General features: G+C 48.4%; 1 protein-coding gene across 1 annotated transcript in view; it reads left to right on the top strand.

Moving 5' to 3' along the window:
* cc2d1a (coiled-coil and C2 domain containing 1A) overlaps positions 1–16779 on the top strand; it is a 40697-nt gene that overhangs the window by 11550 nt on the left and 12368 nt on the right. Inside the window, exons 15-20 of the mRNA XM_042315219.1 lie at positions 2479–2592; positions 3106–3164; positions 5266–5382; positions 8497–8573; positions 9021–9076; positions 9221–9372. Of these exons, the coding sequence (XP_042171153.1) occupies positions 2479–2592; positions 3106–3164; positions 5266–5382; positions 8497–8573; positions 9021–9076; positions 9221–9372 (575 nt within the window). The remainder of the gene's footprint in view (positions 1–2478; positions 2593–3105; positions 3165–5265; positions 5383–8496; positions 8574–9020; positions 9077–9220; positions 9373–16779) is intronic.

The following is a 16779-nucleotide window of genomic DNA, read 5'->3' as shown; positions in this document are numbered from 1 at the left end:
GTCTCCTCTCCCCTCCTCTCTCCTGGACCTCTCCCCCTCTCCCCCCCTCCTGCCTGTGTCTCCTCTCCCCCTCTCTCCTGTCTCCTCTCCCCCTGTCTCCTCTCCCCTCTCTCCCTGTCTCCTCTCCCTCTCTGTCTCCCTCCCCTCTGTCTCCTCTCCCCCCCTGTCTCCTCTCCCCCTGTCTCTCTCCTGTCTCCCTCCCCCAGATCCCTGTCTCCTCTCCTCTCCCTGTCTCCCTCTCCCTGTCTCCTCTCCCCCTCTCCCTGTCTCCTGTCCCCCTCTCCTGTCTCTCCCCTCTCTCCCTGTGTCTCCTCTCTCCCCTCTCCTGTCTCCTCTCCCCCTCCTCCCCTGTCTCCTCTCCCCCCTCTCTCCTGTCTCCTCCCCCCTGCTCTCCTTTTCTCCTCTCTCTCCCCCTGTCTCCTCTCTGTCCCTCTCCCCCTCCCTGTCCCCCCTGTCTCCTCTCCCCCTGTCTCCCCCTCTCCCTGTCTCCTCCCCCCTCTCTCCTGTCTCCTCTCCCCCTCTCCCCCTGTCTCCTCTCCCCCTCTCCTCTCCCCTCTCTCCTGTCTCCTCTCCCCCTCTCCCCTGTCTCCTCTCCCCTCTCTCCTGTCTCCTCTCTCCTCTCTCCTGTCTCCTCCCCTGTCTCCTCTCCCCCTCTCCCCCTGTCTCCTCTCCTCTCCTGTCTCCTCTCCCCTCCTCCTGTCCCTCTCTCCTGTCTCCTCCCCCCTCTCCCCCCCCTGTCTCCTGTCTCCTCCCCCTCCTCTCTCCTCTCTCCTGTCTCCTCTCCTCCTCCCCTCCTCTCCCCTCTCTCCCTCTCTCTCCTCTCCCCCTCTCCCCCTCTCTCCCCCTCTCCCCTCCTCCCCCTGTCTCCTCTCCCCCTCTCCCTGTCTCCTCTCCCCTGTCTCCTCTCCCCCTCTCTCCTGTCTCCTCTCCCCTCTCTCCTGTCTCCTCTCCCTCTCTCCTGTCTCCTCTCCCTCTCTCCTGTCTCCTCTCCCCTCCCCTCTCCTGTCTCCTCTCCCCCTCTCTCCTGTCTCCTCTCCCCCTCTCTCCTGTCCCCCTGTCTCCTCTCCCCTCCTCCTCTCCTCTCTCCTGTCTCCTCTCCCCTCCTCCTGTCTCCTCTCCCCTCTCTCCTGTCTCCTCTCCTCTCTGTCTCCTCTCCCCTCCCCTGTCTCCTCCTCCTGTCTCCTCCCCCTGTCCCCCTCTCCTGTCTCCTCTCCCCCCTGTCTCCTCTCCCCTCTCTCCTGTCTCCTCTCCCCTCTCTGTCTCCTCTCCCCCTCTCTCCCTCCTCTCTCCTGTCTCTCCCTCTCTCCCCCTCTCCTCTCCCCCTGTCTCCTCTCTCCCTCCCCTCTCCTGTCTCCTCTCCCCTCTCTCCTCTCCCTCCTCCCTGTCTCCTCTCCCCTCTCTCCTCTCCCCCTCTCTGTCTCCTCTCCCCTCTCTCCTGTCTCCTCTCCCCCTCTCTCCTGTCTCCTCTCCCTCTCCTCTCCTCCTCTCTCCTGTCTCCTCCCCTGTCTCCTCTCCCCCCTGTCTCCTCTCCCCCCTCCTGTCTCCTCTCCCCTGTCTCTCCTGTCTCCTCTCCCCCTCTCCTCCCCTGTCTCCTCTCCCCCCTCCTGTCTCCCTCTCCCCTGTCTCCTCTCCCCCTCCTGTCTCCTCTCTCCTCTCCCCCTCTCCTGTCTCCTCCCCCTCCTCCTCCCCCTCCCTCCCCTCCTCTCCCCCTGTCTCCTCTCCTCTCCTGTCTCCTCTCCCCCTCTCTCCTGTCTCCCCCTCTCTCCTCTCTCCTCTCCCCCTCTCTCCTGTCTCCTGTCTCTCCCCTCTCCCTGTCTCCTCCTCCCTCTCTCCTGTCTCCTCTCCCCCTCTCTCCTGTCTCCTCTCCCCTGTCTCCCCCTGTCTCTCCCCCTCCCCTCCTCTCTCCTGTCTCCTCTCCCCTCTCTCTCCTGTCTCCTCCCCCTCCCCCTCCTCTCCCCCTGTCTCCTGTCTCCCCCCCTCTCTCCTCTCCTCTCCCCTGTCTCCTGTCTCCCCTGTCTCCTCTCCCTCTGTCTCCTCTCCCCCTCTCTCCTGTCTCCTCTCCCCCTGTCTCTCCCTCTCCCCTCCTCTCCTCTCCCCCTCTCTCCTGTCTCCTCTCCCCCTCTCCTCTCTCCCTCTCTCCTCCTCTCCCCCTCCTGTCTCCTCTCCCCCTCTCTCCCCTGTCTCCTCTCCCCCCTCTCTCCTGTCTCCTCTCCCCTGTCTCCTCTCCCCTCTCTCCTCTCTCCTCTCCCCCTCTCCCCCTGTCTCCTCTCCCCTCCTGTCTCCTCTCCCCCTCTCTCCTGTCTCCTCTCCCCCTCTCCTGTCTCCTCTCCCCCTGTCTCCTCTCCCCTCTCTCCTGTCTCCTCTCCCCCTCCCCTCTCGTCTCCCCTTCCACTCCTCTCTCTGACTCAGAGGGGTTAGGTTAAATACGGAAGACGTTGTACAACTGACTAGGTATCCCGTTTCCGTTTCCTCCCACAGGTCCCCAGTGCTCCAGTCAGTGAGGAGGACTACTCTCTGGCTCGGTCTCGTTCCTCTCCTCGCTCCTCAGAGCAATACAACAGCCTCATGGAGCTCCTCCGACAGCAGCACCAGGTTATAACACTCTTATAACACTCTTATGACAACTCTTACTGCATTAACATGGAGCTCCTCCGACAGCAGCACCAGGTTATAACACTCTTATGACAACTTATTAAACAGCCCACCCCTTCAGCATATATTTAAAACAATATATTTATATAGCACCGCACCAACAATAAAACAATACACACACATATATATATATATATATTAGTACCAGTCAAAAGTTTGGACAGCTTCTCATTCCAAGCTGTGATCATATATAAAATATATTTTGATTTATTTAACATTTTTTGGTTACTACATGATTCCATATGTTGTATTTCATAGTTGATGTCTTCACTATTATTCTACAATGTAGAAAATAGTTTTAAAAAATAAAGAAAAGCCCTGGAATGAGCAGGCGTGTCCAAACTTCTGACTGGTACTGTGTGTGTGTGCATCTATATAATCAGTCCAACGTGTTATAACAGATTCATAACATGTTGATAGTACATTAATAACACAGGATGTGTTTCTCTACAGAAATGTCTGGGTTACTCCCAGCAGTTCACTCACATGGGAAGTGTGGCCGAGACCTCCAGGTTAGTGGCAACACGTGTGTGTGTGTGTGTGTGTGTGTGTGTGAGTGTGTGTGTGTGTGTGTGTGTGTGTGTGTGTGTGTGTGTGAGTGAGTGAGGTGTGTGTGAGTGAGTGAGGTGTGTGTGAGGTGTGTGAGTGAGGTGTGTGAGTGAGTGAGGTGTGTGTGTGAGTGAGTGAGGTGTGTGTGTGTGTGTGTGTGTGTGAGAGTGTGAGTGTGTGTGTGCACGAGCGTTCGTCAGTACACCGAGCACATCAAGAGGTTGAAAGAATTACCTGATAAACGTCAGTTCAATACATATTTATTACAAAGCAGATGTGTTTAAAAAGAGGTTCAAATACAAACCGTGTTAAAAGGTCATTAAAGCAACCAGGACCTGCACACCACACAGTATGTATAGATCTACCTCCTTCCTCCCACACTGCTCAGAAACACTCTGTAAAGAGACACACAATAATTAGGATCAGGTGTGGCCAAGGCGCGGCCGTTAGTAGGTGTGGCCAATTAGGAGTCGTAGTCAATTAGTAGGTGTGGTCAATTAACTTCTTCTACATGTGGGTTTTGGATGGAAAAAACGGTACCCAAATGCTCTGTGTGACCACTATGCCAACGTGGCTGATGGAGTAGACATTCAACCTGCCAACGTGGCTGGTGGAGTAGACATTCAACCTGCCAACGTGGCTGGTGGAGTAGACATTCAACCTGCCAACGTGGCTGGTGGAGTAGACATTCAACCTGCCAACGTGGCTGGTGGAGTAGACATTCAACCTGCCAACGTGGCTGGTGGAGTAGACATTCAACCTGCCAACGTGGCTGGTGGAGTAGACATTCAACCCGCCAATGTGGCTGGTGGAGTAGACATTCAACCTGCCAACGTGGCTGGTGGAGTAGACATTCAACCTGCCAACGTGGCTGGTGGAGTAGACATTCAACCTGCCAACGTGGCTGGTGGAGTAGACATTCAACCTGCCAACGTGGCTGGTGAAGTAGACATTCAACCCTGCCAACGTGGCTGATGGAGTAGACATTCAACCTGCCAACGTGGCTGGTGATATAGACATTCAACCTGCCAACGTGGCTGGTGGAGTAGACATTCAACCTGCCAACGTGGCTGGTGGAGTAGACATTCAACCTGCCAACGTGGCTGGTGGAGTAGACATTCAACCTGCCAACGTGGCTGGTGGAGTAGACATTCAACCTGCCAAAGTGGCTGATGGAGTAGACATTCAACGTGGCTGGTGAAGTAGACATTCAACCCTGCCAACGTGGCTGATGGAGTAGACATTCAACCTGCCAACGTGGCTGGTGATATAGACATTCAACCTGCCAACGTGGCTGGTGGAGTAGACATTCAACCTGCCAACGTGGCTGGTGGAGGAGTAGACATTCAACCTGCCAACGTGGCTGGTGGAGTAGACATTCAACCTGCCAACGTGGCTGGTGGAGTAGACATTCAACCTGCCAAAGTGGCTGATGGAGTAGACATTCAACCTGCCAACGTGGCTGATGGAGTAGACATTCAACCTGCCAACGTGGCTGATGGAGTAGACATTCAACCTGCCAACGTGGCTGATGGAGTAGACATTCAACCTGCCAACGTGGCTGATGGAGTAGACATTCAACCTGCCAACGTGGCTGATGGAGTAGACATTCAACCTGCCAACGTGGCTGGTGATATAGACATTCAACCTGCCAACGTGGCTGGTGAAGTAGACATTCAACCCTGCCAACGTGGCTGATGGAGTAGACATTCAACCTGCCAACGTGGCTGGTGATATAGACATTCAACCTGCCAACGTGGCTGGTGGAGTAGACATTCAACCCTGCCAACGTGGCTGATGGAGTAGACATTCAACCCTGCCAACGTGGCTGGTGGATTAGACATTCAACCTGCCAACGTGGCTGGTGGAGTAGACATTCAACCTGCCAACGTGGCTGGTGATATAGACATTCAACCCGCCAACGTGGCTGGTGATATAGACATTCAACCCTGCCAACGACAACATCTACCCCCATTTGGCGGGTGTGAACCATGTGTGTGTACACTGTGTGTGTGTGTACACTGTGTGTGTGTGTGTAATGTGCGTGTGTGTTGCTGTTGTCAGGTTTGAGAAGCTGGCAGAGGAGTGTATGCAGAACATTGAGGTGCTGAAGATGGCCCACGCCAAGGGCCAACCTGTCCCCAAATACCACACTGAGGAGAGGACCTTCAACACTGTCAAGTACTGTACTGTTACTACCATATTAATACCACACTGAGGACCTTCAACACTGTCTAGTACTATACTGTTACTACCATATTAATACCACACTGAGGACCTTCAACACTGTCTAGTACTATACTGTTACTACCATATTAATATCACACTGAGGACCTTCAACACTGTCAAGTACTATACTGTTACTACCATATTAATACCACACTGAGGACCTTCAACACTGTCTAGTACTATAATGTTACTGCCATATTAATATCACACTGAGGAGAGGACCTTCAACACTGTCTAGTACTATACTGTTACTACCATATTAATACCACACTGAGGACATTCAACACTGTCTAGTACTATAATGTTACTGCCATATTAATATCACACTGAGGAGAGGACCTTCAACACTGTCTAGTACTATACTGTTACTACCATATTAATATCACACTGAGGACCTTCAACACTGTCTAGTACTATACTGTTACTACCATATTAATACCACACTGAGGACCTTCAACACTGTCTAGTACTATACTGTTACTACCATATTAATACCACACTGAGGACCTTCAACACTGTCTAGTACTATACTGTTACTACCATATTAATACCACACTGAGGACCTTCAACACTGTCTAGTACTATACTGTTACTACCATATTAATATCACACTGAGGACCTTCAACACTGTCAGTACTATACTGTTACTACCATATTAATACCACACTGAGGACCTTCAACACTGTCTAGTACTATAATGTTACTGCCATATTAATATCACACTGAGGAGAGGACCTTCAACACTGTCTAGTACTATACTGTTACTACCATATTAATACCACACTGAGGACATTCAACACTGTCTAGTACTATAATGTTACTGCCATATTAATATCACACTGAGGAGAGGACCTTCAACACTGTCTAGTACTATACTGTTACTACCATATTAATATCACACTGAGGACCTTCAACACTGTCTAGTACTATACTGTTACTACCATATTAATACCACACTGAGGACCTTCAACACTGTCTAGTACTATACTGTTACTACCATATTAATACCACACTGAGGACCTTCAACACTGTCTAGTACTATACTGTTACTACCATATTAATATCACACTGAGGACCTTCAACACTGTCTAGTACTATACTGTTACTACCATATTAATATCACACTGAGGACCTTCAACACTGTCTAGTACTATACTGTTACTACCATATTAATATCACACTGAGGACCTTCAACACTGTCTAGTACTATACTGTTACTACCATATTAATACCACACTGAGGACCTTCACCACTGTCAAGTACTATACTGTTACTACCATATTAATACCACACTGAGGACCTTCAACACTGTCTAGTACTATACTGTTACTACCATATTAATACCACACTGAGGACCTTCAACACTGTCTAGTACTATACTGTTACTACCATATTAATACCACACTGAGGACCTTCAACACTGTCTACTATACTGTTACTACCATATTAATACCACACTGAGGACCTTCAACACTGTCTAGTACTATACTCTTACTACCATATTAATACCACACTGAGAACCTTCAACACTGTCTAGTACTATACTGTTACTACCATATTAATACCACACTGTGGAGAGGACCTTCAACACTGTCTAGTACTATACTGTTACTACCATATTAATACCACACTGAGAACCTTCAACACTGTCTAATACTATACTGTTACTACCATATTAATACCACACTGAGGAGAGGATCTTCAACACTGTCTAGTACTATACTGTTACTACCATATTAATATCACACTGAGGACCTTCAACACTGTCTAGTACTATACTGTTACTACCATATTAATACCACACTGAGGACCTTCAACACTGTCTAGTACTATACTGTTACTACCATATTAATACCACACTGAGAACCTTCAACACTGTCTAGTACTATACTGTTACTACCATATTAATACCACACTGAGGACCTTCAACACTGTCTAGTACTATACTGTTACTACCATATTAATACCACACTGAGGACCTTCAACACTGTCTAGTACTATACTGTTACTACCATATTAATACCACACTGAGGACCTTCAACACTGTCTAGTACTATACTGTTACTACCATATTAATATCACACTGGGGACCTTCAACACTGTCTAGTACTATACTGTTACTGCCATATTAATATCACACTGAGGAGAGGACCTTCAACACTGTCTAGTACTATACTGTTACTACCATATTAATACCACACTGAGGACCTTCAACACTGTCTAGTACTATACTGTTACTACCATATTAATACCACACTGAGGACCTTCAACATTGTCTAGTACTATACTGTTACTACCATATTAATACCACACTGAGGAGAGGAACCTTCAACACTGTCTAGTACTATACTGTTACTACCATATTAATACCACACTGAGGACCTTCAACACTGTCTAGTACTATACTGTTACTACCATATTAATATCACACTGAGGACCTTCAACACTGTCTAGTACTATACTGTTACTACCATATTAATATCACACTGAGGACCTTCAACACTGTCTAGTACTATACTGTTACTACCATATTAATACCACACTGAGGAGAGGAACCTTCAACACTGTCAAGTACTATACTGTTACTACCATATTAATATCACACTGAGGACCTTCAACACTGTCTAGTACTATACTGTTACTACCATATTAATACCACACTGAGGACCTTCAACACTGTCTAGTACTATACTGTTACTACCATATTAATACCACACTGAGGACCTTCAACACTGTCTAGTACTATACTGTTACTACCATATTAATACCACACTGAGGACCTTCAACACTGTCTAGTACTATACTGTTACTACCATATTAATACCACACTGAGGATCTTCAACACTGTCTAGTACTATACTGTTACTACCATATTAATACCACACTGAGGACCTTCAACACTGTCTAGTACTATACTGTTACTACCATATTAATACCACACTGTTGACCTTCACCACTGTCAAGTCAGAATGATATTATACAATTAACATTCATATGAAAATACATCTCTGACACACACATATATACAAAGCAGGAGGAAAGTGATCTGTCTTCTGTCTGTTGTAGAATGTATCCTGACCTGACAGCCAATGAGATGACGCTGTACATCGTGAAGGGCATCAATCTACCTGCTCCTCAGGTGTGTTGTTTTGAACTTTATATGCCTCCTTCTGACCCCTCTCTGCTGACCCCTCTCTGCTGACCCCTCTCTGCTGACCCTCTCTGCTGACCCTTCTCTCCTGATCCCCTTCTCTCCAAATGTCTCTCTCTCTCTTCTGATGTCTCTCTCTCTCTTCTGATGTCTCTCTCTCTCTTCTGATGTCTCTCTCTCTTTCTGATGTCTCTCTCTCTCTTCTGATGTCTCTCTCTCTCTTCTGATGTCTCTCTCTCTTTCTGATGTCTCTCTCTCTTCTGATGTCTCTCTCTCTTCTGATGTCTCTCTCTGTTCTGATGTCTCTCTCTCTTCTGATGTCTCTCTCTTTCTTCTGATCTCTCTCTCTCTTCTGATCTCTCTCTCTCTTCTGATCTCTCTTCTTCTGATCTCTCTCTCTTCTGATCTGTCTCTCTCTTCTCATCCCTCTTCTCAGGAGTCTCTGCCAGTGATCTGGACACCAGTGTGCGCTTTGAGTTTCCTTTTCCTAGTATGGTAAGACACACACACACACACACACTCACACATACACAAACACACACAACCATTTTGCATGCACACATTTCCACTTAGATCCACTAAAATATTCTCTCTCTGTCTTTGGTTTATGCGTGCGTGCGTGTGTGTATGTGAGTGCAGGAGGAGGCCCAGAGGGATAAGACCAGTACAGTGAAGAACAGCAACAGTCCAGAGTTTAAAGAGAAGTTTAACCTGAACATCAACCGTCAACACAGAGGCTTCAAGAGGGTCGTCCAGGCCAAAGGCATCAAGTTTGACATCATCCACAAGGGGTGAGATCAGAGACACACACCAGACCTGATTAATACACCAGACCTGGTTAATACACCAGATATACCAGACCTGGTTAACACACCAGACCTGGTTAACACACCAGACCTGGTTAATACAACAGATACACCAGACCTGGTTAACATACCAGACCTGGTTAATACACCAGATATACCAGACCTGGTTAACATACCAGACCTGGTTAATACACCAGACCTGGTTAATACACCAGACCTGGTTAATACACCAGATATACCAGACCTGGTTAATACACCAGACCTGGTTAATTAATACACCAGACCTGGTTAATACACCAGACCTGGTTAACACACCAGACCTGGTTAATACACCAGATATACCAGACCTGGTTAATACACCAGATATACCAGACCTGGTTAATACACCAGACCTGGTTAATACACCAGACCTGGTTAACACACCAGATACACCAGACCTGGTTAACACACCAGATACACCAGACCTGGTTACTACACCAGACCTGGTTAATACACCAGACCTGGTTAATACACCAGACCTGGTTGATACACCAGACCTGGTTAACACACCAGACCTGGTTAATACACCAGATACACCAGACCTGGTTAATACACCAGATACACCAGACCTGGTTAACACACCAGACCTGGTTAACACACCAGACCTGGTTAATACACCAGACCTGGTTAACACCAGACCTGGTTAATACACCAGATATACCAGACCTGGTTAATACACCAGACCTGGTTAATACACAGACCTGGTTAATACACCAGATACACCAGACCTGGTTAACACACCAGACCTGGTTAACACACCAGACCTGGTTAATACACCAGATACACCAGACCTGGTTAACACACCAGACCTGGTTAATACACCAGATACACCAGACCTGGTTAATACACCAGATACACCAGACCTGGTTAATACACCAGATACACCAGACCTGGTTAATACACCAGATACACCAGACCTGGTTAATACACCAGACACACCAGACCTGGTTAATACACCAGACCTGGTTAATACACCAGATACACCAGACCTGGTTAACACACCAGATACACCAGACCTGGTTAATACACCAGACCTGGTTAACACACCAGATACACCAGACCTGGTTAACACACCAGACACACCAGACCTGGTTAACACACCAGACCTGGTTAACACACCAGACCTGGTTAACACACCAGACCTGGTTAATACACCAGATACACCAGACCTGGTTAATACACCAGATACACCAGACCTGGTTAATACACCAGACACACCAGACCTGGTTAACACACCAGACCTGGTTAACACACCAGACCTGGTTAACACACCAGACCTGGTTAATACACCAGATACACCAGACCTGGTTAATACACCAGATACACCAGACCTGGTTAACACACCAGACCTGGTTAACACACCAGACCTGGTTAACACACCAGACCTGGTTAACACACCAGACACACCAGACCTGGTTAACACACCAGACACACCAGACCTGGTTAACACACCAGACACACCAGACCTGGTTAACACACCAGACACACCAGACCTGGTTAACACACCAGACACACCAGACCTGGTTAATACACCAGACCTGGTTAACACACCAGACCTGGTTAACACACCAGATACACCAGACCTGGTTAACACACCAGACCTGGTTAACACACCAGACCTGGTTAACACACCAGACCTGGTTAACACACCAGATACACCAGACCTGGTTAATACACCAGATACACCAGACCTGGTTAACACACCAGACCTGGTTAACACACCAGATACACCAGACCTGGTTAACACACCAGACCTGGTTAACACACCAGACACACCAGACCTGGTTAACACACCAGACACACCAGACCTGGTTAACACACCAGACACACCAGACCTGGTTAATACACCAGACCTGGTTAACACACCAGACCTGGTTAACACACCAGATACACCAGACCTGGTTAACACCAGACCTGGTTAACACACAGACCTGGTTAACACACAGACCTGGTTAACACACCAGACCTGGTTAACACACCAGACCTACACCAGACCTGGTTAATACACCAGATACACCAGACCTGGTTAACACACCAGACCTGGTTAATACACCAGATACACCAGACCTGGTTAACACACCAGACCTGGTTAATACACCAGACCAGACCTGGTTAACACCAGACCTGAACACACCAGACCTGGTTAACACACCAGACCTGGTTAACACACCAGACCTGGTTAACACAGATACACAGACCTGGTTAACACACCAGACCTGGTTACACCAGACCTGGTTAACACACCAGACCTGGTTAACACACCAGACCTGGTTAATACACCAGACCTGGTTAATACACCAGACCTGGTTAACACACCAGATACACCAGACCTGGTTAACACACCAGACCTGGTTAACACACCAGACCTGGTTAACACACCAGACCTGGTTAACACACCAGACACCAGACCTGGTTAATACACCAGACCTGGTTAACACACCAGACCTGGTTAACACACCAGACCTGGTTAACACACCAGACCTGGTTAACACACCAGACCTGGTTAACACAACCTGATACACCAGACCTGGTTAACACACCAGACCTGGTTACACCAGACCTGGTTAACACACCAGACACCTGGTTAACACACCAGACACACCAGACCTGGTTAACACCAGACCTGGTTAACACACCAGACCTGGTTAACACACCAGACCTGGTTAACACACCAGACCTGGTTAACACACCAGAGACCTGGTTAATACACCAGACCTGGTTAACACACCAGACCTGGTTAATACACCAGACCTGGTTAACACACCAGACCTGGTTACACCAGACCTGGTTAATACACCAGACCTGGTTAACACACCAGACCTGGTTAACACACCAGACCTGGTTAACACACCAGACCCAACACACCCTGGACCTGGTTAACACACCAGACCTGGTTAATACACCAGACCTACACCAGACCTGGTTAACACACCAGACCTGGTTAATACACTGGTTAACACACCAGATACACCAGACCTGGTTAATACACCAGACCTGGTTAATACACCAGATACACCAGACCTGGTTAACACACCAGACCTGGTTAACACACCAGACCTGGTTAATACACCAGACACCAGACCTGGTTAACACACCAGACCTGGTTAATACACCAGACCTGGTTAACACACCAGACCTGGTTAATACACCAGACCTGGTTAACACACCAGACCTGGTTAATACACCAGATACACCAGACCTGGTTAATACACCAGATACACAGACCTGGTTAACACAGACCTGGTTAACACACCAGACCTGGTTAAGACACACCAGACCTGGTTAACACACCAGACCTGGTTAACCAGACCTGGTTAACACACCAGACCTGGTTAACACACCAGACCTGGTTAATACACCAGACCTGGTTAATACACCAGACCTGGTTAACACCCAGACCTGGTTAACACACCAGACCTGGTTAACACACCAGACCTGGTTAACACACCAGATACACCAGACCTGGTTAACACACCAGACCTGGTTAACACACCACACACCAGACCTGGTTAATACACCAGATACACCAGACCTGGTTAACACACCAGATACCCAGACCTGGTTAATACACCAGACCTGGTTAATACACCAGACCTGGTTAACACACCAGACCTGGTTAACACACCAGACACACCAGACCTGGTTAACACCAGACCTGGTTAACACACCAGACCTGGTTAACACACAGACCTGGTTAACACACCAGACCTGGTTAATACACCAGACCTGGTTAACACACCAGACCTGGTTAATACACCAGACCTGGTTAATACACCAGACCTGGTTAACACACCAGACACCAGACCTGGTTAACACACCAGATACACCAGACCTGGTTAACACACCAGACCTGGTTAACACACCAGACCTGGTTAATACACCAGACCTGGTTAACACACCAGACCTGGTTAACACACCAGATACACCAGACCTGGTTAACACACCAGACCTGGTTAACACACCAGACCTGGTTAACACACCAGACCTGGTTAACACCAGACCTGGTTAACACACCAGACCTGGTTAACACACCAGACCTGGTTAATACACCAGACCTGGTTAACACACCAGACCTGGTTAACACACCAGACCTGGTTAACACACCACCTGATACACCAGACCTGGTTAACACACCAGACCTGGTTAACACACCAGACCTGGTTACACCAGACCTGGTTAACACACCAGACCTGGTTAACACACCAGATACACCAGACCTGGTTAACACCAGACCTGGTTAACCAGACCTGGTTAATACACCAGATACACCAGACCTGGTTAACACACCAGACCTGGTTAACACACCAGACCTGGTTAACACACCAGACCTGGTTAACACACCAGACCTGGTTAACACACCAGACCTGGTTAACACACCAGACCTGGGTTAACACACCAGACCTGGTTAACACACCAGATACACCAGACCTGGTTAACACCAGACCTGGTTAATACACCAGACCTGGTTAACACACCAGACCTGGTTAACACACCAGACCTGGTTAACCAGACCTGGTTACACACCAGACCTGGTTAACACACCAGACACACCAGACCTGGTTAACACACCAGACCTGGTTAACACACCAGACCTGGTTACACCAGACCTGGTTAATACACCAGACCTGGTTAACACACCAGATACACCAGACCTGGTTAACACACCAGACCTGGTTAACACACCAGACCTGGTTAACACACCAGACCTGGTTAACACACCAGACCTGGTTAACACACCAGATACACCAGACCTGGTTAACACACCAGACCTGGTTAACACCAGACCTGGTTAACACACCAGACCTGGTTAACACCCAGACCTGGTTAACACACCAGATACACCAGACCTGGTTAATACACCAGACCTGGTTAATACACCAGACACACCAGACCTGGTTAACACACCAGACCTGGTTAACACACCAGACCTGGTTAACACACCAGACCTGGTTAACACCTGGTTACCAGATACACCAGACCTGGTTAATGGTTAACACACCAGACCTGGTTAACACACCAGACCCAGACCTGGTTAACACACCAGATACACCAGACCTGGTTAATACACCAGACCTGGTTAACACAGACCTGGTTAGACCTGGTTAACACACCAGACCTGGTTAATACACCAGACCTGGTTAACACACCAGACCTGGTTAACACACCAGATACACCAGACCTGGTTAACACACCAGACCTGGTTAATACACCAGATACACCAGACCTGGTTAACACACCAGGTTATACACCAGACCTGGTTAACACACCAGACCTGGTTAACACACCAGACCTGGTTAACACACCAGACCTGGTTAACACACCAGACCTGGTTAACACACAGACCTGGTTAACACACCAGACACACCAGACCTGGTTAACACACCAGACACACCAGACCTGGTTAACACACCAGACCTGGTTAATACACCAGACCTGGTTAACACACCAGACCTGGTTAACACACCAGATACACCAGACCTGGTTAACACACCAGACCTGGTTAACACACCAGACCTGGTTAACACACCAGATACACACCAGACCTGGTTAACACACCAGACCTGGTTAACACACCAGACCCAGACCTGGTTAACACACCAGACCTGGTTAACACACCAGACCTGGTTAACACACCAGATACACCAGACCTGGTTAACACACCAGACCTGGTTAACACCAGACCTGGTTACCAGACACAGACCTGGTTAACACACCAGACCTGGTTAACACACCAGATACACCAGACCTGGTTAATACACCAGACCTGGTTAACACACCAGACACACCAGACCTGGTTAACACACCAGACCTGGTTAACACACAGACCTGGTTAACACACCAGACCTGGTTAACACACCAGACCTGGTTAACACACCAGATACACCAGACCTGGTTAATACACCAGACCTGGTTAACACACCAGACCTGGTTAACACACCAGACACACCAGACCTGGTTAACACACCAGACCTGGTTAAGATACACAGACCTGATACACCAGACCTGGTTAACACACCAGACCTGGTTAACACACCAGATACACTGGTTAATACACCAGACCTGGTTAACACACCAGACCTGGTTAATACACCAGATGGTTACACCAGACCTGGTTAACACACCAGACCTGGTTAATACACCAGACCTGGTTAACACACCAGATACACCAGACCTGGTTAATACACCAGACCTGGTTAACACACCAGACCTGGTTAACACACAGACCTGGTTAATACACCAGACCTGGTTAACACACCAGACCTGGTTAACACACCAGATACACAGACCTGGTTAACACACCAGACCTGGTTAATACACCAGATACCCAGACCTGGTTAATACACCAGATACACCAGACCTGGTTAACACACCAGACCTGGTTAACACACACAGACCTGGTTAACACACCAGATACACCAGACCTGGTTAATACACCAGACCTGGTTAATACACCAGACCTGGTTAACACACCAGACCTGGTTAACACCTGGTTACCAGACACACCAGACCTGGTTAACACACCAGACCTGGTTAATACACCAGACCTGACCTGGTTAATACACCAGACCTGGTTAACACACCAGACCTGGTTAACACACCAGATACACCAGACCTGGTTAACACACCAGATACACAGACCTGGTTAACACACCAGACCTGGTTAATACACCAGACCTGGTTAACACACCAGACCTGGTTAACACACCAGATACACCAGACCTGGTTAACACACCAGACCTGGTTAATACACCAGATACACAATACAGACCTGGTTAATACACCAGATACACCAGACCTGGTTAACACACCAGACCTGGTTAACACACCAGACCTGGTTAACACACCAGACCTGGTTAATACACCAGACCTGGTTAATACACCAGACACCAGACCTGGTTAACACACCAGACCTGGTTAACACACCAGACCTGGTTAACACACCAGACCTGGTTAACACACCAGACACACCAGACCTGGTTAACACACCAGACCTGGTTAACACACAGACCTGGTTAACACACCAGACCTGGTTAACACACCAGATACACCAGACCTGGTTAACACACCAGACCTGGTTAACACCAGATACACCAGACCTGGTTAATACAGATACAGACCTGGTTAACACCAGACCTGGTTAACACACCAGACCTGGTTAACACACCAGACCTGGTTAACACACCAGATACACAGACCTGGTTAATACACCAGACCTGGTTAACACACCAGACCTGGTTAATACACCAGATACACAGACCTGGTTAATACACCAGACCTGGTTAATACACCAGACCTAACACCAGACCTGGTTAACACCAGATACACCAGACCTGGTTAACACACCAGACCTGG

Source organism: Oncorhynchus tshawytscha, unplaced genomic scaffold (genome assembly GCF_018296145.1).
Source record: "Oncorhynchus tshawytscha isolate Ot180627B unplaced genomic scaffold, Otsh_v2.0 Un_contig_1534_pilon_pilon, whole genome shotgun sequence".
NCBI lineage: Eukaryota > Metazoa > Chordata > Actinopteri > Salmoniformes > Salmonidae > Oncorhynchus > Oncorhynchus tshawytscha.
The sequence above is the reverse complement of the archived record's forward strand: the minus strand, read 5'-3'. Positions and strand labels throughout refer to the sequence as shown.